Source organism: Leguminivora glycinivorella, chromosome 2 (genome assembly GCF_023078275.1).
Source record: "Leguminivora glycinivorella isolate SPB_JAAS2020 chromosome 2, LegGlyc_1.1, whole genome shotgun sequence".
NCBI lineage: Eukaryota > Metazoa > Arthropoda > Insecta > Lepidoptera > Tortricidae > Leguminivora > Leguminivora glycinivorella.
In genome coordinates this window covers 13,935,119-13,962,690 of record NC_062972.1, presented here as the reverse complement: position 1 = coordinate 13,962,690, position 27,572 = coordinate 13,935,119, and the positions used below count along the sequence as shown (strand labels likewise).

The 27,572-nt window shown below is 36.8% G+C and overlaps 1 protein-coding gene across 1 annotated transcript in view; it reads right to left on the bottom strand.

The window, feature by feature from the left end:
* Positions 1 to 12,732: 12,732 nt before the first annotated feature.
* Positions 12,733 to 27,572, bottom strand: part of LOC125242305 (homeobox protein CDX-1-like) — a 33,832-nt gene continuing 18,992 nt past the window's right edge. The window contains exon 2 of the mRNA XM_048151071.1: positions 12,733 to 13,609. Within this exon, the coding sequence (XP_048007028.1) occupies positions 13,221 to 13,609 (389 nt within the window). The 3' untranslated portion in view covers positions 12,733 to 13,220. The remainder of the gene's footprint in view (positions 13,610 to 27,572) is intronic.

Below are 27,572 nucleotides of genomic sequence, written 5' to 3'. Positions count from 1 at the left end.
TAGCTAAAAATTGGTGAGCATTAGACTCTTCGTTCGTCGCGACATCTATTGACAAGTAGCAGTACCTACTGATAATTTACGCTGGTTGGCGCGTGATTGTCGCTAGATGTCACTTAACCTATGCATATACAAATAACTCGTATTTACTGATGTATAGACTATAGAGTTACAAGTGTTACAACTTTTCCCTTTCTTATTTCTCTATGCCGCGACATACATCATACTTCTTTTTTTATTGTATTAATAATGACAAGGACGGGTTGTCTAAATGTCTATCTCGCGCCAATCATGTGCTAGGCCTGCTAGAGTACCTATGTACCTACTCTATAATGAATACATGGAATGATGACACATAGGCCCAGTTGCACCAACCATCTCAAGACGAAGGTTTATCGTTACACATCATTATCTTTTCTATAATCACAAAAGATGGTTCTACAGTGGTAGACAGTATGGTACAAGTTACAACCGACCCTTAGACCCACTTGGACCAACCACTTAACTCAGGATTAGTGGGCTGTCATCTGTCAAATTCCATATAAAATGATGGGTTAACCTTCCGTTTTCGTTGGTGCAAGTGGCCCTTAGTGGCAGAGGTTTTAAACTGGTAAATTATAAATAGGCAACCGCTTTGATGACTCTTCAAAAGTATTCGGTCATCAGATGCCCTGGCGAAAAAACATCTTTAATGAAGTCGTTATTGCAAGGTTAGTCTTTTTTTAGATAGATAGATAGATAGATAGATATACAGATGAATACACAAAAGAAATAAGTTACAAAAAAGAATGAATACATAATAAGCAAATTGAAAATACATCTTTAATGAACAAGTTACGTCAGTATTGCAAGGTTAGTCTTTTAATTGCCTATGAAACGAGTGAGAATGATATAATATAAACACTTATTATTAAATTGTAAGCCTCTTGAGAGCATCAGTGATAGTTTGTACCAATGTCCTATTTAATGCATGAAACGTGTATTACTTTATATTTGAAGAGAGGGTTTGATGAACTTTGTTGGTTCTCTTGGATCCATAGATTTAATATATATATATATTAAACTAGATTGAGTTGTTAGGCCAAAAAGTGTGTCCACATGAGAGGGTAAAGTTGTGGCTGGTGTCCCTCTCGCACTTATTGCCACTGTCAAAATCATTTGAATGACGTCATCACTGTCATTATTTGGGGATACCAGTCAATATTCAAAGTTACTACCAAATCAACTAATACCCAACTAAAGGTTTTTTTTTTAATTGCGCAAATCTTTGGTTTTATGGCTTCATAATAATGACTTACCAATTCGTTACAAGGTATTAATATCCTTGCTTCGATATAATACAAAAATAATTTAAGAAGTTTATAAACTTACTTATCATACAGGTAAAAATACTACTACTATAGTAATCCCTTTAACACTGGTCACACGTGCGAGAGGGACACCAGCCCCAACTTTGACCGTCTCATGTGGACACACTTTTACTAGTCTGACAAGAACGCCTTTCTGCACCGGTGATAAAGTTCAATTTAGTATGGCAAAAAAGTGTGAGCTCAGTCCCTATTGAAGGTCCATGCTTGGATCTCAGTTTTAGCGCCTACTACGTTTTAGTAGCAATCTCACTGTGGGACTGACTCAAAGATTCAGGCGCTAAAAAGAAAATAATTTATGCCAATAAATTACCTATGCATTTGATATACAACCTTTGTCGTTTATTAACTTATGTACCTACTTGACATTATTCTTTCGTCATACAGGTAAGTATAAAGATCATAAATAATTTCAAGTATGACGGCGGCGGTAGGGCAAGGCAGGGCAAACCAGAAACCTATACCAGGTTATAGGTGTGCTTATTAGTTTTTTTAATCTTATTTACTTTATATTCATTTTGTGATTTATCTACAAGTCTGTGGAAAATTAGTTATACAGTCACCAGCTATATCGCACATATAGAAGACCACAAAAATAAGAGTCTCTTATGAGTGACATTTGACATTATTCTTTCGTCATACAGGTAAGTATAAAGATCATATATAATTTCAAGTATGACGGCGGCGGTAGGGCAAGGCAGGGCAAACCAGAAACCTATACCAGTTATAGGTATGCTTATTAGTTTTTTTAATCTTATTTACTTTATATTCATTTTGTGATTTATCTACAAGTCTGTGGAATAGTACATTACGATACAAGTGCGTAAAGAAGGAAGTTCGAAACGAGTGGCGATAAATTAAAACACGACCGAAGGGAGTGTTTTAAATCGACACGAGTTATGAATTTCCTTTTCGCACGTGTATCGTACGACGTTTTTCAGTACAGATGAGCCTCCGAAGTTTCGACCTGGCATATAATGAACCACTTCTCGCACTAGTGCGTAAAAAAAACACTATCTGTACTGAAAAATTAGTTATACAGTCACCAGCTATATCGCACATATAGAAGACCACAAAAATAATTGACACAATCTTATACCTATTTCAAATGGTGGCGGCGGTGTCAACGTGTCAGATATTTATGCAGCCGTTTTTGTACGATATTATTGCCATTACCATGAAACACGCACCTTACCTATTTGTTTTGGTTTACCTTACTATATGTGCCTATTCTTGTAGGCTTTGGAGCCTACCGACGTTTAATGCGAAGCTGTTCCTCTCGGTATACGACCGAAGCGACCGGCCGGTAGACATTGAAAGGTAAGATAGATTCTTCCTCCTTGCGTTATCCCGGCAGTTGCCACGGCTCATGGGAGCCTGGGGTCCGCTTTTGACAACTAATCCCAAGATTTGGCGTAGGCACTAGTTTTTACGATAGCGACTGCCATCTGACCTTCCAACCCGAAGGGTAAACTAGACCTTATTGGAATTAGTCCGATTTCTTCACGATGTTATCCTTCACCGAAAAACGACTGGCAAGTATCTAATGTAATTTCGCGCATAAATTCCGAAAAACTCATTGGTGCGAGCCGGGGTTCGAACCCGCGACCTCCGGAACGAAAGTCGCAGGTACTTACCCCTAGGCTACCAGCGCTTCCCAAGAGGTAAGATTCTTGTAAAACCTTGAAACCAATAAAACTTCAGTATGAAAATAATTACAATTAATTTATTGATAAAGTATTAGGTACTAGCTTAACAAATGTACACACAAACCGACCTAACACGCAATTATTATTCCAAGTTGACTGTACACTTTAATTACATAGAAGCTGTAGGAATAAATTAATCATAACAAAAATGAGCTTTGGTCTTAAGTAAATAAAAAATAGATAAAAAAATATGACACATCTGATTTTATAAATGATACTTTTTGTTTTACCACATAAAAAAACTATCTTATAGACAGATACTACATCAAAATTAGTATCTACAATCAACTAAACGGCATCGCAGGCTACCATTAAACCATATCAAAATTACATTATAAATTAAGTTGTAACGAGCACTCACTAGTTATTTAACCAATATGCTATGGTACGAATGATATTGGACTAAGTTTTTATTCTGTGAAAAAAAAATACACACTTTACCGTAGGTATATAATTACTATAATTAGTCAAAGATTTCAATACCAAGGATATGGCAAATGATATAATTTATCATTTTCAAAAGGGTCATGACCCATCATCAAGGGTCATGGCCTAAGCTGGCTGTAGAAATTGGCCACGTGATACCCATGTGACCCCACTCCCACCCCTCTGGAGTCTAGGCTACGCATACAAATTTACCACGTGACTCCCCACCTCTGAGTAGGAATAGGAACCTGAATCCGCCCTTGACAATACTCCAAAACGAAGAGTTGAACATGTATTAGTATCTTGTACATTATATTGTAACGAATCAGCTGTTTCAAAAAAATCTAAGAGAGGGTTATCGCGTAGGTACCTAATTAAAGACCTATTTTTATCCGGAAAAGATAAAAGAGACATATTTTCGGTTTCATCAGGCGTTAACCGTGTTTTTCATTATCATACGTTTACACAGACACAGTAGGTACAGTCGACTAAAAAGGGATGTAGGCATCCACTTTTTCACCTTATTACAATGCAAATAATGCAATAAGGTGAAAAAGTGGATACATCTCTTTGTAGTCGACTGTACACGCGTTTAAATAAATGACATTTTTGTAATTACCCAACATTTTGAAAACTGTTGCACTTTCAGCCATAAAGTTTATGTTTCAATTATAATTTTATATCTAAATAAGACACACACACACACACACGGAACTACGCTCCAGAACGGGAGTTGTAGATGTGGGCGTCAAGACCGCTAAGTTAAAGTGGAACTGGGCTGGACATGTCTGCCGTATGCACCCGGAAAGGTGGGCCAAAATGGTGACAGACTGGGACCCGCGGAATACCATAGTCGATGCAGGCCGGGGTTCGTGGAGACCAAAAAGGAGATGACGGACGACCTTGACTCATTCTACCCAAACTGGTGGGAAAACGTGATAACAGGGTCGAGCGGAAAAACGAGGGGGAGGCCTTTGCCCAGCCGTGGGACTCTAAAAGAGGCTAATTAAAAAAAAATCTAAATAAGACAACTAAAGCTTTCTATAGGCAGTAACAAAACCAATATCACATAATATTTACATGCCTACGAGAACGGAACTTCTGCACAAATGAGTTATACACAGCTGAGGAGTTATATTTATTCTACAGGGTGTTTCCTGTAACAGGAGCAATAAATTAAAATGTAGATTCCTTAGATTATTAGTAGTCATAGTTAAAATATCTTAATGTTCCAAAGTCCTTAAATATGGAGAAAGAGCAATTCAAATTAAATTTCACAGTCAGTGGATGCTAACTATCGCGAAATTATCGCTTTACGGTCATTTAGTGTCGTGGTACCGGGGCTAACTTCAGAAATAATCTTAAACCAATCGCAAATAGTAGTCTTATCTAGGCGGACTAGGAACAATTTTCAATTGTAAGTCACACAAAATGACACTCGAATTTTGGTTATTTTTTAAAATCCGTCTTGAAAATCGTAAAATCTTTCGGTCTGAACTTTTTATTCAACTCATTCGGATAATTTAAAATAAAGAGTAGCACTGACTTGTCAATTAAATTGTCAATGTCGCTGAAAAATGGCACGATATACTTCTCAAGAATTATGTGACATGATTTTGCTCTACGGAGAAACGAGAGGCAATGCTGCTCGAGCTCTCAATTTGTACCGGGAGCGGAATCCTATCCGGAGGCATCCTGCGAACGGCCGCGTCATTGTGAACGCTGTGCAACGTGTGCGGGACGACCTGCCCATATCCGGCAGAGTGCAGCCGCCACAAGGGCCTGGTGCAGCATTTAACGTCAGACTGGCTCTGGAACGACGGATTCTTCAGCACTTCCGTGAACGTCCAACTACCAGCACAAGGAGAGCGGGTCTGTTATTTGGTGTCAATAATAGTATTGTTCACAAAGTTTTAAAAAAGAATAAGAAGCATCCATACAAATTTTTAAAAGTGCAGGCTTTGTTGCAGCGAGATTACTTAGCGCGGCAAGTTTATTGTGAGTGGTTCATGGAACAGTGCCATGGGGACACACGCTATATAACATTCGCACAAAATGTTATCTGGACCGATGAATCAACGTTTACTAACAATGGACTATGGAATCTAAAAAATACCCATTATTGGAGTACGAACAACCCCCGTTTAATGAGACAGACAGCTCACCAATATCGGTTCTCTGTGAACGTCTGGGCAGCTGTACACGGAAATACGATAATTGGTCCGGTATTCATCGATGGTAATTTAAATACAGTCCGTTTTTTAGACTTGATAAATGGCACTTTGTTACAGTATTACAACAATCTGCCGGAGGAAATAAGAAACGCAACATGGTTCCAACTCGATGGAGCCCCTGCTCATTCCACTGTGGCAATCCGTGAAAAGTTGTCTGAATTATTTGGAGATCGATGGATCGGACGATTCGGACCTAAGCGATGGCCACCGAGGTCGCCGGATTTAACTTGTCTGGACTTCTTTTTATGGGGAGCTATCAAAAACGACGTGTATTCTGCCGAAGTGGATAATGTAGAAATGTTAAAAGATCGAATTATTCAGGCATTTAACACCATACGGCAACGTGATCTAAATGTAGTTCATCGAAATACATTATTAAGGTACGAAGCATGCATACAAGCACATGGCCAGCATATCGAGAACATTTTAAATTAAGTAAGTGGCTAGTAGGCAATTAATTATTAAGGATTCTGACAAGAAGCCATAGAATTTTAGTTATTTTTTGTTTTCATTAACTATTTGATTATACGTGCATAAAACCAAAAATTATTCAATTATTGCATTTTTATTAAGTGTAAGTAATCGATGTAAATACTCAAACTTCTTTTGATAAGTGCCATTGATTCACAGTCCGAAAGAGAAGTCAATGTGTCGCACTAGTGGCAATCTTGACATTTGAATTACTTTTGAATTCGTCATTACTCGGTTAATGAAAACGAAACACAGCTATTTACTTGACCTCTCTATCGGCCTTAATTTGTGACTAAGGTTCTCCTATACACCTTTGTGGGTTTGACATACCTATAGACCCAGAGCCCAGGCCCGCCAGACCTTCCTCAAATTCTCAAGGATGAAACTTTGGGACAATGTAGAGTTCATATCGGCGGTTAATGTGTGCATATTTTCTAGTTCGGCCCATCGGCCAATTTTTTGCTATCAAGTGATGAAGGTGAAAAAAAAAAGTGCTTACTTTCCTTAAATTCTCAAGGCTGATTTTTATATATGTGTTAGAGCACGTTGTTAGAAATTGGTTTTCATTAATGCCAGACCGTTTCCGCCGGCCATAACTTTTGCCAGACGCGACAAAGTTGGCAAAAAACGACTCTAACTTACCTCATTTTCTCAAGCCTGATTTTGATATATGATACGCAGGGACCTATAACTAGACCGTTTGTAAGCAGCCAGACCAATCGGATGGACCCAACCATCCGCCAGACCAACTTAAAGTTTCGATATGAGCATTAGTAGAATTGAAATATTCCGGGTCTATAAAAGCTAAAAACTTGAATTTTCTACATTAAGCTACGTGTATATTGTATACTTGACGTTATAAGCGACTTTCAAAAAATTTAAACTTCCAAGGAAATAAAAAAATGAAAGTTTATATGTGGTGCAAGATTAATTTTAAGCTATGAATTTTATTTACACTGCGTAAGTACATGTGTATTTTATTATAAATATAACTTTTACCAGACGCGACAAAGTTGGCAAAAAACGACTCTAACTTACCTCATTTTCTCAAGCCTGATTTTGGTATATGATACGCAGGGACCTGTAACCAGACCGTTTGTAAGCAGCCAGACCAATCGGATGGACCCAACCATCCGCCAGACCGACTTAAAGTTTCGATATGAGCATTAGTAGAATTGAAATATTCTGGGTCTATAAAAGCTAAAAACTTGAATTTTCTACATCTACGTGTATATTGTATACTTGACGTAATAAGCGACTTTAAAAAAATTTACTTCTAAGGAAATAAAAAAATGAAAGTTTATATGTGGTGCAAGATTAATTTTAAGCTATGAATTTTATTTACACTGCGTAAGTACATGTGTATTTTATTATAAATATAACTTTTACCAGACGCGACAAAGTTGGCAAAAAATGACTCTAACTTACCTCATTTTCTCAAGCCTGATTTTGATATATGATACGCAGGGACCTGTAACTAGACCGTTTGTAAGCAGCCAGACCAATCGGATGGACCCAACCATCCGCCAGACCGACTTAAAGTTTCGATATGAGCATTAGTAGAATTGAAATATTCCGGGTCTATAAAAGCTAAAGACTTGAATTTTCTACATTAAGCTACGTGTATATTGTATACTTGACGTAATAAGCGACTTTCAAAAATTTTACTTCTAAGAAAATAAAAAAATGAAAGTTTATATGTGGTGCAAGATTAATTTTAAGCTATGAATTTTATTTACACTGCGTAAGTACATGTGTATTTATTTTATTATAAATTTAAAGAAGAAAAGTAAATTAAACTTTTTTTTCGGTCGTCGAACAAGGTGGTTTAAAATTAGTTTTAAGATCGATCCTTTTTAATTTGTGGGCGAGGGACCTCACACTATGTATAAAGGCACTATGTGTATGTTGCATATAATGTCAAATCCCTCGCATACTACAAAAGTTATTTAAGCTTTTATATAAGTTCAGTTAAAATGAGGTGGAAAGTATAAGTGTATATGTTGTGTACACACGTAAAGTATTCTAAACTTTTTATAACGGCATACATGTATTTGAAGAATGCCAAAAATTTATTCGTGTCTGAAAATTCAGCATCTCCGACATGGGTTATAACGGGGTTGATGATGTTCGTATTGAGTACAAATGTTTAAACTTCCTAAACTTGTAATTCTAAAGTTCGTCACTTAGGTATGTTACCATGTTTTGTAGGAGAAAGGAAATTCGTTTAGTTATATACCGTTGTAACATTGATTGTTTACTTCTTTGAATTGAATATTTAATTTATAATGCACTGCACCAATTTGTTTTTTCCTTGTTTACGTTATTTATAATATAAAATTCAATTCGTTATTCAAGTTTTTAGCTTTTATAGACCGGGAATATTTCAATTCTACTAATGCTCATATCGAAACTTTAAGTCGGTCTGGCGGATGGTTGGGTCCATCCGATTGGTCTGGCTGCTTACAAATGGTCTAGTTACAGGTCCCTGCGTATCATATATCAAAATCAGGCTTGAGAAAATGAGGTAAGTTAGAGTCGTTTTTTGCCAACTTTGTCGCGTCTGGTAAAAGTTATATTTATAATAAAATACACATGTACTTACGCAGTGTAAATAAAATTCATAGCTTAAAATACCACATATAAACTTTCATTTTTTTATTTCCTTAGAAGTAAAATTTTTGAAAGTCGCTTATTACGTCAAGTATACAATATACACGTAGCTTAATCTAGAAAATTCAAGTTTTTAGCTTTTGATAGACCCAGAATATTTCAATTCTACTAATGCTCATATCGAAACTTTAAGTCGGTCTGGCGGATGGTTGGGTCCATCCGATTGGTCTGGCTGCTTACAAACGGTCTGGTTACAGGTCCCTGCGTATCATATACCAAAATCAGGCTTGAGAAAATGAGGTAAGTTAGAGTCGTTTTTTGCCAACTTTGTCGCGTCTGGTAAAAGTTATATTTATAATAAAATACACATGTACTTACGCAGTGTAAATAAAATTCATAGCTTAAAATTAATCTTGTACCACATATAAACTTTCATATTTTTATTTCCTTAGAAGTAAAATTTTTGAAAGTCGCTTATTACGTCAAGTATACAATATACACGTAGCTTAATGTAGAAAATTCAAGTTTTTAGCTTTTATAGACCCGGAATATTTCAATTCTACTAATGCTCATATCGAAACTTTAAGTCGGTCTGGCGGATGGTTGGGTCCATCCGATTGGTCTGGCTGCTTACAAACGGTCTAGTTATAGGTCCCTGCGTATCATATATCAAAATCAGGCTTGAGAAAATGAGGTAAGTTAGAGTCGTTTTTTGCCAACTTTGTCGCGTCTGGCAAAAGTTATGGCCGGCGGAAACGGTCTGGCATTGATGATAACCAATTTCTAACAACGTGCTCTAACACATATATAAAAATCAGCCTTGAGAATTTAAGGAAAGTAAGCACTTTTTTTTTTCACCTTCATCACTTGATAGCAAAAAATTGGCCGATGGGCCGAACTAGAAAATATGCACACATTAAACGCCGATGTGAACTCTACATTGTCCCAAAGTTTCATCCTTGAGAATTTGAGGAAGGTCTGGCGGGCCTGGGCTCTTGATCTACTACCACGCAATCCCGAATGCAAACTTTTTGATTGCAATGAGCGTTTTTAATTTTTGCCATACCATAACCAAAGCCCGTTTTTCATGCTGTAACCTTTTTGGCCTAAATCACAGAACACAGAACTCTTAAGTGCCGTAAGAATAGTGACAAGACGTGACGTTCAACCGTGTTATGATTGAGAATGTCAAGTTATCGAGTCTAAAGTCTGGGCAATATTACAAATTACTATGGTGTGAATTGCGTTTACGTTATTGTACGACAAACCTTAATTACGCTGAAACCAGAGAAAATCAAGTCGAGGGTTACGACAAATAACATACGACGGTTATCATCATCCATCAGCTAGGACCTATTATTGTAAACAATGTGTAACCAATATGCAATGTCCATCATGAATCATTGCTTTATGAGAACAACTAAAAGAACACAAACACAGAACACAACAATAAAAATGTAAGCCACGCATAGCTTGGACTCAATAAACATTTTGATTTTTTTATTGTGGTTAATTATTTTACCTAGATAGGTAGTTTACGTTTGCAAAGTTATTTTCTAAACAGTTACGTCAAAGTCCGTTGTGTTTATTAGTTTTATTGCTATCATATCAAGTGTTATCTGTAAATACTTAAAACATAGTCACTGAAGTGATTGAAGAACTCGAGCATCCTTTTTGTGACACTTGTGTCACATTCAACGAAGTATTCCGACTAAACACGATAGTAGTGAATCTATATTAGGTACAGTCGCCGAGAAAATATATCGGAGCTGTCAAAGCTTCCACAAATACCAAAACACGCCTCTCATTGTCAGGACGTTATTAAAATATGTATATTCCGATATTTACGAAATCCCGATTTTGGCACTTGAGTCTTTGAACTCAGATATATCTAATGGCGACTGTACAGTGTACAGTCAACCAATTGGAACCCTAGGCCTCTGTAGAACTATGTCATAGTGTCGTTATAATTCAGCTTGTAAGAAATGTCTTACTGCTTGTCATTTTGACATGGTTGTAGAGTCTAGACCACTCTACAACCATGTTCCAATTGGTTGACTGTACCTATAAGTACCTACTTACTCGAGGTATAAAGGTGTCTACAGATATTATTTCTAAGTAAAGGCTCACATTTAAAACATTCAAATCATTGAGCGCTGCACCGTTTGAAACATCTTTTGCAGCGAGAGGTTACGTTGCACTTGCTGCCTATACTACGTATGCGTAGTTACAGTTAGTACCTAAACAAATGGCAGTAAATTGTGTATATTGTGTTTTGCGTCTGTTTTGAATCTTTGTCTTAATCCCAGACAAATGAAATTAAACAATGCTGCACGGGTAGCATGGTCGCGCGATAGACGATAAAAATATCTGGGCGACCGAGCTTCGCTCGGTTCTATTTTAATATATCACGTCTTTAGATAAAAAAAAACTCTTATAAATACAAAAACAAAAAAAAAAAAGATAAAAAACAAAAACTTTATTTCTGGCCGGGATTCGAAACCCTGACACCTACGATCTATCTGCGTACATTAGACCGACCTCGTACGACTGAGCTAAGCGGAATCGATGCGTACGCGGCGAAATTAACTACCATATTTTACGTTTACAAACGCGAAAGAAAAACTCATGAAAACTCGAAATTTCGCGTTTTCCGGGATCTAAGGCTACGCTAGATCGATTTTTCACCCCCGAAAACCCCCACATAACAAATTTCAGCGAAATCGTTAGAGCGGTTTCCGAGATCGTCGGTATATATAAATAAATATACAAGAATTGCTCGTTTAAAAGTATAAGATATCAGGCCGTCCCTATCGCACTATTCGTAATTATCGCGCGACCATAATTGCCTGCCTGGTTTAGCACATTTTTGTAGATACGAAACAGTATTTATTGACACTAAAAAGATGATTTACAATTTAAATTATTACAATTTACAAATACTTTCTTAAATATTATTTAGGCCTATTTTGTTTCTTTTCTTCCCGTATTGCTGGCCATGATAAGTAGGTAGGTACCTAGTTAGTAGATATTATTAAGTATGTAAAGAATGGCTCAATTTATTACAGGAATTATAGTTCCATTTAGTTAGTATGTTGTTCCTGGTTCTTTCTATAAAATGTATGTTAATCTTATAAAAAACATAAAACTACCAAATTCGTTTTGTACAATTAGCCCTGGGTTTTTCATTAATTAACGATATGGATTAAGTTTATCAATTAGTGGCACAGGGGAGATATTTACCCTGTGTACGGGGTATTTTCGAAAAATGACAATATTTAGTTGTGGCAAAATGCCTACACATGCGTTGCGATCCTACATACAATTTATTGTAAGTTAGAACTTACTATGCTCGTTCTGATAAAAGGTTTTTTAGGAAGGACACGATTACAGATTTATTTGTCTACGAAATGTATAATTGCCTGTGTATTGTTGCCTGTGTGGTGACGGGTTAAGAATTTCACCACCCCCTTTCTTCCCGTGGGTGTCGTAGAAGGCGACTATGGGATACGGGTCAAATTGTGGCGTAGGCGAGAGGCTGGCAACCTGTCACTGCAATGTCACAGTTTCGTTTTCTTTCAACCCCTTATTTGCCAAGAGTGGCACTGAAGCTTTAGTAGTTTCATGTGTTCTGCCTACCCCTTTATGGGATACAGGCGTGATTGTATGTATGTATGTATGTGAAATGTATAATACAGTGCGTAAACGTAATAAGGGCGATAAATGAAACCAGGCATATAATTCAATATTGTTATCATTAATTAAGGGAGTTACTCTTAGTTTCAGCCCATAATTAATTTTTTAAAAATTTCCCAGCAGCAATGTATGTAAACGTGGTTGCGATGACAATCAATGACAACTGTCAACGAGCGTTTAACGCGAGTGTGTTTGCATTACGTTGCGGGCCGAATTAATTTGTATGGATAAAAAAAATATTTCAATTTTAAGTAAAAGTTATCTAATTCCATTTTTTATGTCCTATACTCACCACCGTTAAAAGGTTCGCCCGTATTAGGTTTACACCCTGTATATTAAATTATCCCATGCTGTTGTAGTTACGACGATTTTTATAGCTTGGCCTGAATCTAATGCTGTGATGTTTTACGGAAAACTAGTATAATATAGTAAATGTTCAGCCATAAGGCGGCTTTTGAATAGAACCTCTCAACTTTAAGCTTCTAGAAAAGTCAGAAATCTTTATCCTCGATGGGAGTTATAGGGTTAAGAATGACGCAGAATAAGTTAAGATATTTTTCTAAAATAGTGATGAGTGTGGTAAAGAATATTAGTATCTTACACAAACTACAATTAAATACAAGGAAGCTCTGTACAAAGTCTTAAATAGATAAAATTTCTTCACTTCAACACTAACAAAACTAGTAAAGGTCTCTCAAGTTCACATTCTAACTCGATTCTCGACTGTTCTCACTGGAGCCAACAACATCGGATGACACTGCCGCTTGGACCTCAGGGGCCACGATCAGTCCTTCCTTGATTCTCTTCTTCTGTTTCATGCGTCTGTTCTGGAACCATATTTTGACTTGTGTCTCGTTTAGTTGCAGGGCGGAGGCTATCTCTATCCTCCTCGCTCTGGTAAGGTACTTGTTGAAGTGGAATTCTTTTTCTAGTTCTGTGAGCTGTTTGTTGGTGAAGTTGGTGCGGCCGGTGTTGTTGAGGTTGAGCAAGGAGTTGGGCAGCATCTGGCTGCCGGTCGGGGTGCGCATGCCTTCTTGCGGGCTGCCCATGACGCCTTGCGCGACGAACTCCGCCGGGGGAATCATCAGCTTTGGCGCTGGAAATAAACAAAAAATTGGTTACACATCTGCAATGTAGACTGGCTTGATAGGTCATCGAATTTAAAATATCACGGATCAATTTAGTTAGTTAGCTTTTCAGCGAATTCATCTTTACTCGTACCTTAACCTAATTATACCTGATACGGTGTACTTTTATTTATAGCATAATTGCAGATTTTTGTAAAACCCACCGTTCTATCGTCTCTAACTAGTTATGAACGAATTATAAAAGAATGTTTTTTTTTTTTGCGTTTGGATGAATGCAAATAGTAGTTGTTGAAGTAAACCACAGGTACACCATTTCCGCTTAAACGGATATGTTTACAAATCCTTGGTGATCCTCCTAAAGAGTACACTCAGGCGCATATTTGACAGGTGTCATCTTTTCAAAGTTAAAAAGAGGATAAGAGAAATTTCAATATCGGCGCCCCGCGGTGTGGGAGTCGTGAGACTAACTTTTATTGTTGCAAGGATAATGGGATACTCAGGATAAGTAAACATTACATGTTTTGGTTAGTTTAATTCACTTGTGCGCATACTTTTGTAAAGTTAGAAAAAGCTGCATAAAAACAATCGTAGTTTAGCAACGGCTTAGAACGTTTTTTTATTGAAGTGTCTTTGTTTGGATTATTTAATAGGCCTGTATCGTAAATGTATAATGCTTAAATGTGTGTTTTTGATCTATTGTATACCTAGTTCTTGTTTTCTTGTCATAGTTTTGGGTCAAATAGGTTTAATAAAAAATATCTAGTTTAAAGATGTCCAGAAACTCGTAGGCGCCTACGCCTACTTGCTACGATAGTATAGGTATGTTCTTTAATTAGGTTTGCAATACTGGCAGATATATCCCCTTAAACGCCATCAATTCGATTAATTGAAACACGTCCAATAAGTTACATCTGTTGTCCGATGGACAGTGGACAGGGCCCCCGTCAATAAGATATTAGAAGGGTAAAACTTTTACGGAGTAATGTGATGCTTTGATCGGAGACGATATCAATTCAAAGTATTAGGTATACTTCATTCATATAGGCCTAATTACAGCACTTATGAAAGTCTATTAAATATTATGCATTGATATATCTTATGTTCAATATCTATTTCAAATTTATTTATCACCGTTCTCGTGCATATATTTGTGATATGGATAAGGTCGAGTGAAGAAAACGAGTAGAAGAAGTATTTGCCCAGCAGTGGGATACTAAAGTCTGTGCTAAAGTAGACTGGCTAAATTAATCAAACTGATTCAAATCCAGGGGGGCTATTTTTGAATATCGACCATTCGATTTCATGAACTTCGTTTAAAATATCTCCACTAGGTACTAGCGATTTAAATTCTACTAACATAATCGAAATCGAGTGATCATTACCACTAGAATTAAAATGACTAGCCGTCCTTTTTCAAAAACAGCGTTTCGTCGTTATCCAGAGATTTTCGAACGGCGAATTCGTGCGTTCGAAATTCAAAAATCGGTCCCCAAATGCTTTTGGATTCTCTGAAATGATGCTCCGGGCATTTTAATGTGGGAGCGGGACGAGGCCCGACCAAAGTAGCCGCTGCCCAGAAGTAGCGCTAATCCGATAATCTTTGTCTGACCCTTTCCAATATCTCGACATGACAATCACGATGCTGCGAACCTGCGAATGTCATCCATTTATTGAGGGTTAGAAGCTAATTCGACTTAAGGTGTATTAATTAGGTATAGAGTTTTAAGTTTTAGAGAGAGAGAGATTTAAGTTTTTGAAAAGTCGTAGCGCTTTCTAAGATCAAAATACGATTGAGAAAATTTAATTTATCAACTTAAAATTAAGATAGGGGCTTCATCTATTCTGGTCCAGTGTTGAACTTTTGCTCGATAAAGCATGCATTTTTTTAAAGTTTTATAAACATGAGGCAAATTAAATTCAAAGTATTAAAATACACGGTAATTAAATTCCAAATCCGTTTACGTTATTGATTAGGTAATGTAGGTGAAAATGTCATGGCAGAGGCTCAGGTGCGGTTTACTTTATTAAAAAGTGGTGTCGCCGGCAAACTGTCGAACTGTCACTTTTTTAAGTCAAAGAAAGTTGAAGTGGGTAAACTTTGCGATACGCCAGACATGTCAGTAATTTACTTATAGTTAAAGGGAACTTCTTTAGTGTCCATCTAACAATTCTTGGCACTCCAATAAGCCAATAATATTGGTTCATAAGAAATGAGATCAAAATTAAAATTTATTGTAAAAAAAATCATGTCCGCGATGGTTTCGATATACTCCGTCGGGTGACAACAAAAATTGTGCACAGCCAAATATTATCACGGCTACCAGTAGCGATATCTAGATACGATATCGTTGTTATTGTGCAGTAGGATTAACGGATCAGCCGTATTGCGACTGTGTTTGCCTTGCTTTCCAATTTCCTGCCACTGCCGAATTTTAATAAAAATTATCTTTCATTAGTTTTGTGAGCACTTGAGCAGTAATATAAAGAAGTAGAAGGTATAGGTAGGTATAGTTTATGTATCTTGATTTATTTTATGACGAGTAAGATATTTCTGTATGGTGAAAATTTCTCTCTGTCTGCCTGTAAGCAATCCGCGATCTATCTTTTAAATAGCTCGTTATACTTAATTGCTTAATTCAGTTTGACCACACATTTTTTTTATAAATAATAATATTATAAATTTATGATAAAAGTTATCGAAATGGTACCTTCCCTTTAAATTTTTCAAAATGTTGTTTTTAATCTGCAAATTATCAAAACGCTTTACAATTTCACAATTTAGGTCCTAATTTAAGATAAAAACGCTTTCTGTTAATCAAAAGAATGCGTAGCAGCTGCTTCTAAATAAATGTGGTTGGTAACTAGTTAGTCTAGTTACTGGGGTACCTACATATAAATTGTAACTGATAATTGAATTAATTATGAAAACTTATAATTTGTAATTCCAAAGCTTACATATTAAATGGGCGACCGATTCATCATTTTTGTCCACGCGACCGTATCTTGACATCGTACTATTCCGATATTTACATTTCTATGAAGGTTTTAATCGCATGCATCTCCTGTCAGCCCGTGTAAATTATAATGTCAGCTGCAACTTTTCTAAGTATGTATTCAAACTTTTCGGTAAAGAATTTAAGCAAATAGGATAGCGTTACATAAAAAATGTTGGGCGCATCTGCCGCATTGTCCAATTTTCAACCAATCGCACTCGTTCCTGCTCCCCTAGCTGTCAGTTGTGTGTCAAGCCTCAATTGTTCGAATTTGATGTTTTTTTTCTGACGGTATAGGGCGTTGACGCGGCTGTACATGGCCGGTCGTGTTCTACAATTGAATTGATTGAATTATGGTTAATTTGGAACGTTATGGATGGCCACCCGTATTGTCGGATGGTAAATAAGGGTACATACCTACCGCAATGTTGATACTCGTTTCAGAGATTATTTTTGCGGATTATTTCCTACTAATATTTAAAATTTTTTCTCTGAACCCGTTATTGTTCAATCTAATTATGATACCTAATACTAATCTGGCATAGGTAATTAATTAGCTACCTACATTTTAAATTGTTTTAAACCCTGAAAATAACCGGGTTCTGCAAACGTAAATAGTTCCGCGAAATGGGGTAGTGTCCTAGTGTCATACAATAATATTTGGATTACCTACTGCCGACATCAAAATGTCGACACCAAAAATACCGTATGTAATTTTCATGATCTTAATCAGAAAAAAACCGTCCCATGCTCTAGTCCAACCGTGTACCCACCGCAATCCGGACGCATAGACAATCCCAAAGTTTTTAAAAGCCGCGTCGTTGCGCAAACATTTGCCGCCTTAATGGATTAGCGATGTAGTCGGGTAGCGTTACAGGCCGTTTGACTAGTCCGGCTTTGCTTGTCTGTTTGTTCTGGATGAACTTGCGAAAGGTCTTGGATGTATATCAGACTGTACAGTGCAACTGCTTGTTTAAGTTTTGATATTACACAAGAGTTATTACTACTTATGGAAGCACCAAATTCGGTGAACAATTAGTACCTATCCTGAAATATACTGAATTAGTTTCTAGCCTTTAAATGAAATTATGACGTTTGCATAACCCTTGCGCCAACTCAACTCATTGTGACTCTACTTCCCTTCCTTTGCTTCGTCTACCAACTGAGGTCCGACCGAGACTATGGCCGGCCGACCATTGTAGTCGGCTATCATCTTGTTGTTAAAGTTACGAAGAAATATAATATTTGTTGGATTTAATAATCCAGCCGACGACGAATGTATATAAAAATACTCTAGCGTATATACATTCTATATTTAAGGTACAGCGGGACAAATCTCGACTGGGGGGCAATTGTAACAGATCCATTTTTTCCATTTACACTATGATGTTGAGTTCTAAATGTATCCACTGAATATGCCTACCATATATATAACCGGTGGACACTCTATTTAATAATGCCAACATTGTAAAACATGGTTAAAATGGACCAGTTATAGTAGTTTCTAAAGCACATTCGAAGCGGAAATGAGCATAAAAGTGACCTAACCATTAAAGTACTTAATAAAAAAAATGCCATCACGTCATCTGTCCTCTGACCCAATATTTCCATAGCCGTGACGGCCGTCGTTGTTCAAACGCGGTGCATCAGCGAGCACAAACACGCTTGCGCAGTTGATCGCTGCGTCTGTCAATATTGGGGCTGCGTCCGCGCAGGCCCGAGGAACAGGTTCGTCTGTATAGTTATTGACATCGGATAGTACGAAAAATTACTGTCAAGGAATGTAGTTTTTGGAAGGAAATGTGTGAATGTCTTTTTAGGGTTCCGTACCAAAAAGGTACAAAAGGAACCCTTATGGTGCCACTCTGTCCGTCTGTCTGTCTGTCACATTACTAAATATCTCGAGAACTACTTATGAAATTTGGAATACTTATGAACATGTTACTTTTTATATGGAAAATTGAGACCTGAAGAATTCAGTTGTCTGTAAAGTAATATGAATAACATTTGATGATTCAACTACTTATCGGAAGTTTGTACGGAACCCTCGGTCGGCGAGGCCGACTCGCACTTGGTCGGTTTTTTTTTCATTAGATCTTGTACAAAAAATTGAGTTCACAGACCCTATCTACATAATTTTGAAGTTCTTAACAAAACCCATCAAACCCGAAACCAATCTTTGAGCAGTATATATTTATTGCAATTCAAGTGCAACTTGTAACCGGTAACCGCAGTGTTCCATTTCTAAAAAACTAAAAGTTACAAGTTACAAACGGAAGTCTCTTTTGTCACTTTAGACAGTGACTACCTTGTAAATTGTAACTTGTAGCTTCGATAAATGGGCCTCGGGTCGATGTTGCAGTCGGAGCTCACACGGCGTGCAGTTCTCATATAAGTTGCAGTTTGGTTACAGTCCTATAAAAGGTATAGTATGAATTTTCTGAGATGAACGTTTCGCTTTTGCCGTAATCTGTTAAACAAAGGCCTTTGTTTCTATTATTCACGGCGGCTAGCTCCCGTTTCGACAGCACGTGCTAAAGTCTCAGTGTAGTTAAAAAGCAACTATCATGATAGCAATAAGGTTCAAGTTTATTAAACAGTTTGCAGTATGCAGGTAACTTTTTTTGAAGATGACAAAACGTGTTATCTCCGAAAGGGCTTTTTATTCATACTATACCAGGGCTCAGAAAATTCATACTATACCATATTACTACTTTCGATTAAGGAACAGCGGGACAAATCTCGACTGAGGGGCAATTGTAACTATGTCCATTTTTTCCATTATTACACTATGATGTTGAGTTCTACATGTATCCACTGAACCTGCCTACCATATATAACCGGTGGACACTCTATTTAATAAAACAAAGTTGCAAACATTGTAAAACATGAAAAAATTGACCAGTTACATTTGCCCACCAGTCGAGATTTGCCCCGCTGTACGCTGTACCTTATTAAATAAATCAACTAACAATCTTGATTTTCAAGATGAATTTCAGATGATTAAGGCGCAGTTTAAATTACATCCTTTTTTTGTCACTCCGTGTCGTATTTAAGAATGGAACCTTAATGTTTGCCCACTAAATGTGGGTGAGCGGGTTTGCGCAAACACACCGTCAAACAGACGGACAGCCGGCGCTGTTTGATGTGCCAACGAGTTAGAGGCTGCGGGGCAAACAAAACGTTTTTGTTTTTGATTTACTTTTGTCTAGCAGTTGTCCATGGGCAGAAGGTGTTCTGTTTTGAACAACTCTACCTAATACTAACACAGGTCAATTCAAACGTAAAAAAATGCGCGTACATCCGAACGATATTCTTCAAATGGTTAAATGATGCTACTGTAAGTTAGAATTGGCTTAATAGTTGCGTTCGTCTTTATGAGTGACTAGCTTTTGGCCGCGGCTTCGCTCGCGCTAGAAAGAGACAAAAGTAGCCTATGTCACTCTCCATCCCTTCAATTATCTCCACTTAAAAAATCACGACAATCGTCGCTCCGTTTTGCCGTGAAGAACGGACAAACAAACAGACACACACACTTTCCCATTTATGATATTAGTATGGATTAACAGTAAGACCTGCTCTCATAGATCAACCAATCGTGCTGGCACCAACAACGATTACACGCCATCATAATAAAGTACCTATAATAGGTATTTATACTTAAATACCTATTATACTCCAACTCCAACAGAAGGATCACCTTCATTGTTAAATAAGCAGCATGATGATAATACAATATTGTTGCATTACCGTTCAATCATTGAAGTTTCGTACCTAGTATGGTAAGTAAATTATCATCTTAATCAACGTAAGATTATAAAGCCCGAAGGGATAAAAATACTTCCATCACACTCGCAATGTAAAAAATATGTAAATAGATATAAAAAAGTTAAGTACGGTACAAGAAGTTTCATTATTCCCTTGGGAGAACGATTTTTCTATAACTCACGCTCCGCCTGCGTGCAATAGCACATTTAAAGTGCGGGTGTGATGAAAAAATACATAAAGCAGAAACTGCTAGTTGGTGAAATATAAAGAAAGTTTCACTTATAAACTGTGCAACTGCAGCCAAGCAACTCTATTTTCATATTTCACATTTGTAGATACCTAGTTTTTATTTCAACCGTTAAAAAAGCGTTTTCACACTATTAATTTTGGTCGAAATCTGTACTACCTATACAAATGCTGTTTTAGACTAGGTGCCATGCTGTAAGGAAACACTATACCTACTCATATTATAAATTTTAATAAAAGCTTATTTTATGAAATAAAACTATGGAAACGAACGTTTCACGAGTTACCGTCGCACTAATAAAAGATTACAACCAAACCAGAAGTCTAAATAATATTGTTTGTTACTTGTTGTCTCATTGGTGAGAAATACAAGTTAGACTTTCATTACACTAACGGCATAAAGTAAAACTGTATCAATACCTACTGGTGGCACTTATTATTTCGTATTTCTAAGATGGAAAATAAGCTTCATTATTCGTCCCACACACTGTTTATGTGTATTTTTGCCGAGGGTAGCCGGTGATCCGTCATGCGGCGCGTCGGGGTAATGCGTGGGACTTGTATGAAATTATTAACAACGGGAGGGACGGCCTGCCTAAAATATTAGCCATTTTTTTCACCAATCGACAGCAGAAGCGTTGCATCCCCATGATTTTTATTAACCATAGTTATTACCTATAGAAAAAAGCCATAGAATTTCTAAGAAGATTCGGATTTATCAATTTAATCAGTCATTCATGCTGAAGATAAAGATCTTAATTGTGACGTCGTGGTATCATCATAAAAAGTACGTTTATGTTCTATAATAAACTAGACGGACAGATTTAGTCACTGTAGCCCAATGCAGTTGATCTATTTTATTTTTGTAAACATGAAATAAATACATACAACAGTGTATGGCCGCTCATGCTAGTAATATTGAATCAGATGAAGTTGAACATAAGTCTCTATGTACTTTATTACTTACTAACTTTCATTTTGTAACACCTAAGTATTTTAATCGACTTATCCACTACACTTGACCAATATTCGATCCCATCCCTCAGCCATTGAGCAGCATTAGCAGTATTATGCTATCAACTTTCAAATCTTTTAAGCCCGCACTCTGCACCCCCGGGAGGTTATTTGCTCGGCAAATTTGCGTAGCGCCGCAATTTCAGACATCAACGCGTACGGAAGGTACCTTCCGCCTTGTTTGGCTTTTTTATGAACCATTTGACTTTTTTATTGGGTAAATATGCGCGCAGTGTGAAATAAGGCAGGATATTTAAGGCTGGGGATTTTTTTTAGCAATGTTAAATGCGAGAATTTGCAATGATGAGTTTATAATAACTTTGTTTTAATAGGTCTACACTTAGAGGTAGATAAACTTACTTCTCTGATCAGCGGTTGCCGTATTACCAATCCGTTCCTCCATTACCGCGTCAGAAACAATCATATACTTACATGAATAAAATGAGTATTTATATCGCGAATGCAAAGCTCAAAATACACTAATGACAGTGGACGATAAGTTCGGTCGGTATTAGTCACCAAAAATATGTACTCGTACCCCTTGAATTTTCCCAATTTTTTTTTAATTTAACTTTTTATGTAGGTAATAAATACATTCTGAAACCCATTTACCCAAATTTCTAGGTAACTAAAATAAATGCGCGAAGATTCCCGGGTAAAAAAAGCATCCTTACAATTCAATCGAGCTTATCGTTTCAGCTGAGAGGACTAGGGGAACGAAGGAAATAAAAACGGGGCACCCGGGGAGGCGATCCATCGTCCCTGGACAGAGGAAATAGCGGAATGTCGTTGTGTTAACAATGTACCACCACACACACATACATATATGTACATATAAAGCCCGACGAGAAATATATATGACTACGCGCCATGTTGCTGAATTTTAAAAGAACGAATTTTAATACTAAGGTACAGGCGAGGCAAATCTCGACTGGGGGCAATTGTAACTGATCCATTTTTTTCCATTATTACACTATGATGTTGAGTTCTACATGTAATCCACTGAACACTAATGCAAACGTTGTAAAACATGGAAAAAATGGACCAGTTACATTTGCCCCGCTGTAACTTATATTGAACTGTCACCACATACAATATGAGATCTAGATAATGCTCATAATTATTATATTCCGGTCAGGATTTACCAAAATATGATTCTATTGGTTCCTACAACTTTAGCTCTGCCATGGCCGTTTAGACAAATATGTTACTTTTATTCATTGATGGGGGAGTGGTGGGATTTCTTAAAATCTAGATCTAAGTACTCGCAGGCCAGCATGGTCGCGCGATAAATGATAAGACATCAGGCCGTCGCTATCGAACTTACAAATAGTAAGATAGGGACGGCCTGATGTTTTATCATTTATCGCGCGACCATACTTGCCTGGCAGAAATCATAACTTAAACTACGGTCTATTTAACCTTTATCCGTACGACACTCTTTCAAAGATCTTACTGTAACTTTTGGGCTCCGTCTGTTGCAAAAAAAAGTTATCCTTAACCTTAATCCGCATATTCAGTAAGTACCAGTTTTTAACAAAGATTGCATAATATTAAAAAATCTGCTTAACTGCCAAATTGCCGATCATAACTAGAGATTTTCATAAGATTTGATTTGATACATGACCATATAATACGAACAATGATCTCAAAAACAGAAATATCGTAGCTTCTTTATCTGATAATCTAAAGTACTTTATACGTCACAAAAGATTATAGAAACAAAAATTGTGTTTCCAGATTTTCCTGACATTTTCGTGATAAATATACACAACATACATTGAAGGTACTTGTATTAAGATTCATATCTAAGACCTTGCTCTTATCTGTAGTGTCGAAAGCACTGAATTAAATATGCGATAGATATCTCGTATCGAACAGAATCGATTTATTTTAGACGAATGTTGTGGGCTGTAGGAGTAAAGGGCCAGATTAAATGATTAAGTTGTGTTTAACGTGACTTGAAATCGGTATAATACAAATATTACACTATCAGTGCTCCGACACTATGCCTTTCGGGCGATTCCGTTCCTTGAAAATGTCTTTTAAAAAAATGATTATGACAGCTTTGTCACTATGTACAAAAATACAGCACATTATAATTTGTCCAAGCTCAGGTAGCTTTTGGCTCAATTCTAACACTGCATTTGCGCAAGTTATTTAATAACAAGGCGTTATCAAAAACATTCAGCAACTGCATATAGTAGACTTAAATTATCTAAAAATGCCCTGAAATCATTATAAAAAGCCATACTAACCTAATAAATAATCTGTAGTATAATAGCATAAGTACACCGTGATATATAGAATACGCTTTTCGAAGATTTTTATAAGGCTGAGATTGAGCGAGGTCATAATTATTACTGTGTGGAATTGTACCTAGTCGTTCCCGTGGAAAAAAGTACAGTCAGTGATAAGTCATTTTTTTTTGCTAAAAAATGTTTATAGATATCCAACAACATATTCAGAGGACACGGTCGTTAAGCTGTTATCACACCATCGTACGTTGATGGTCTGTTAAACTGCGTATAATTCGAGTACATGGACACCATCAATCACTTTATCTCCAGTAATTTTGTTGCTGATAACGTATCTACCTGATATCGTTGATGTGTGTTACACAAATAGGTGATTTTTACGAATACAGCTTTTGTGCATTATCAGTGAGATGCAATCTGGATATGAAACCAATGTAACCATGTACCTAATGGTTTAGTTAATATTTCATGATGACATTATTCGAAAATCATAAGAAGTACAGACTCATGCAGAGTTCCTTTTGTATCCATATGTGCGATAAAGTTTGTATTAGTAGATTAACTGATAGTACGAGTAAACATTATAACTGATCTCAAAGAAGTAATACATTCGACGAACATTTAACTTTGTTGCACAATAAATAAATTTACACAAAATTGTCAATGCAAAATAAAAACTTTAAGACGCAACATGAGCGAAAATGCTTAATTGGAAAGGGCGCCCCTTTCAATTTCGGAATTTTAGTTAAATATACTAGTATTATTAACTAGACTTATATCAAAAAAAATAACCATTAAGTGTAACTACCTCAGTTAAATGATATTGTGATAAAAGTTTAAAAATCTAGGTTCCGCTCTCGACTGTTTCCTCCTTCAAAACTTAATCAATAGTAACGAAATTTGAGAATCTGAATAACAATGAAATAATCTGTGTCGGACTTCGGACCGTTTGGTTTTTTTGGCTAATTGTTACTAATTTGCGCCATAATCAATAAGGCCGTTTTTGGAAATTTTTGATGGCCTCTAGCGTCTTTAAAACTAAGATTATAAAAAAATCAAAACGGTCTGACACAGGTAATAGTATTTTATGCAACAGGCGTTTAAAGGAGGTCAAAAAAGACGAGTGGCGTGGGTAACAATTTGAGGCGAAGGCAAAAATTGTTATTAAGACGCCACGAGTATTTTTTGACTCAGTTATATTTTGAATAGTTTTCTAGAATAACTTTCGTGAAATTCGCACTGTTTCCTGCTATAAGTATTTTGACTTGTCCTCTACAATGTTTCTGCACTCACCCTGTCGCTCGCACTCCCCCGCCCGCCCCCGGCCGGCGCCCCGCGGCCCGCTATATCCCTTAAAGGCATCCTAACAATGCTGTAAGAGCTATATCGTATGCGTGGGTGTGCGGGGCGCCGGCCGGGGGCGGGCATCTTTTATGCAGGGTTTTAACGATCTATGCACGACACGGTAAATGACGAATAACAACACGGGAGTAGAAAAAAATAATATTAATGTGTGTTGAAAACATCATTGCTCTGTCTTCAAAAACCAGGGAGGAAATAGTCGGGAGCGTTTGTATGGAGAATTGAGCCCTCGTGTTGCGTCATAAGTGCATGTACGATACGAGTAAAAGGTGAGCTGGGGATTGGGATTTCTTCCAGATATGTATTTTACACAACAAAGTATTTGTACCAGATATTTTATTCGTTCTCAATTTTATTTATTTTCTTTGCGCACAATAGTCAAATTTTATACTTAGTACAAAAGGTGAACCTGAACAGAAGACTTTCACTGCAGCAGCTATGAAATAAGTAAAATAACGAGCTTTTAATTAATAATTATCTACCTAACCCTATCCACAAGACACTGCAATCACTCCCATCTCAACGTCCACAAGTAAGATGTACGCTTTAATTGATTTATTGAGTGTTGACGGCATCCGGAAGCCAAACCATAATAAATTATATGACCATAGATTACAGAATACCAACACGTGATAGCGCAGGGTGATCGATTGTGGTCGCTTAATCGATCGGCCCAAAATGGCCGAGAAATGTCAGCTGACGACTTCATTGTTCGTGCATTGTTAGGGAAGACCGTTACGGACACATTTGCGTTATCTCGATGAAGTTTTGAATGTATAATGAGGACGTCTTATTTGAAAGTACCTGAACAACTTCATAGGTAAACCTTCTGATTCCGTCCCATACGAGTAGGAGCAATGATACTGGCAGTCAACGGACAATTTTTTCCGCGAGTTTTAAAAATAAAAAGTAGGAAATTGTTTTAACCACAATATTGCGGTTCACTAATGTCTTGCAGAAACTTTTTTCGTATATGTTAGATTCGTATAATAGTTCTTGGCAGAAGTCACGTTTGGCAGAAACACCTTACGGAGAATATGCTGTGGCATAAATCATTTCGCAGATTTTTACAACACCGAATGGTATGTTGGCATAATGTTAATGAGCATAATAGTCTTCTAGTCGCAGATAATATTTGTGCATAATATTTATAGTTGTCCTTCTCCTTCCAATTAGCATAGTTGTCCTTCTCCTTCCAATTTGGTTTTTGAGAGCGATTCGAACGTATTAGGTTAAGATACCTAACACTCCTCGCTTCGCTCGTCGTCGTACCTAACGATGGCGACGGAGCAGACTGGAGCAGTATTTCCTTTTTGACAACATGTCATAATTGCTCTTGTAATAGTATGCTAGGTATATGATTATTATGGTACATAAAATAATGCCACAGTTTGCAATGTCACAGTTTCGTTTTCTTTCAACCCCTTATTTGCCAAGAGTGGCACTGAAGCTTTAGTAGTTTCATGTGTTCTGCCTACCCCTTTATGGGATACAGGCGTGATTGTATGTATGTATGTATAAAATAATGCTACATCAAATTCGACCAAAGTAATGTTCTGCAAAACAATATTCTGCGCAATGTGTCGTATACGTGGTAGTAATAATGCCAACTATTTTTTCTGCAAAATTACCATTCCACCAAAAGTGTTTCTGCGAAACATGTTGTGTTGTCACATGTTGTTGAAACATGTTGTGGGAAGTGTGTTTCTGACCAAAATTATTCTGCCAGATGAGGGTAACCCCAATATGGCTGATTTAAGTTTGTATCCAAAATACAAAAAATATATAGCAATAGTGCATCTCATTGTCTACCGAAATCGTTGAAGTCTAGAAAATGATCCCAAGATTGATATTATTTTTGTGGCCACCGTAGCTACTCGTACTTATGAATTACAAAAGCATTACGACTAGACATTTTAAAAACTGTCTCTAAGTCATGTATGTACAATTGAACCTATATTAAATACCTACTTACATATTACCTCTTTCAGTTGTAGGTACATTCATTAATTTTTTTACTAATAAAAAATAGGTATGAAAATAATATATGTACATATTATGAAATTTTATTTTGTCTTGCAACCGAATTTTATTTCAGTGCGTTATTTTATTAAACTATTTTACAGCAAATTGTCCCATGCTACATGATAGAATCGCAATATCTTTATTAATTCTTAGCAAATAAAATCTTATAAAACATTTCGCGTAAGACAAGAGTAAGACTCCAATTTAAGAAAACTCGATTTTTTTTTCTCTTTGAATCAAACAGCACTTTACTATCGTGCTAATATTTGGAACCCCTGAAAGTAAGTGTTACACAGTAAAAGTAC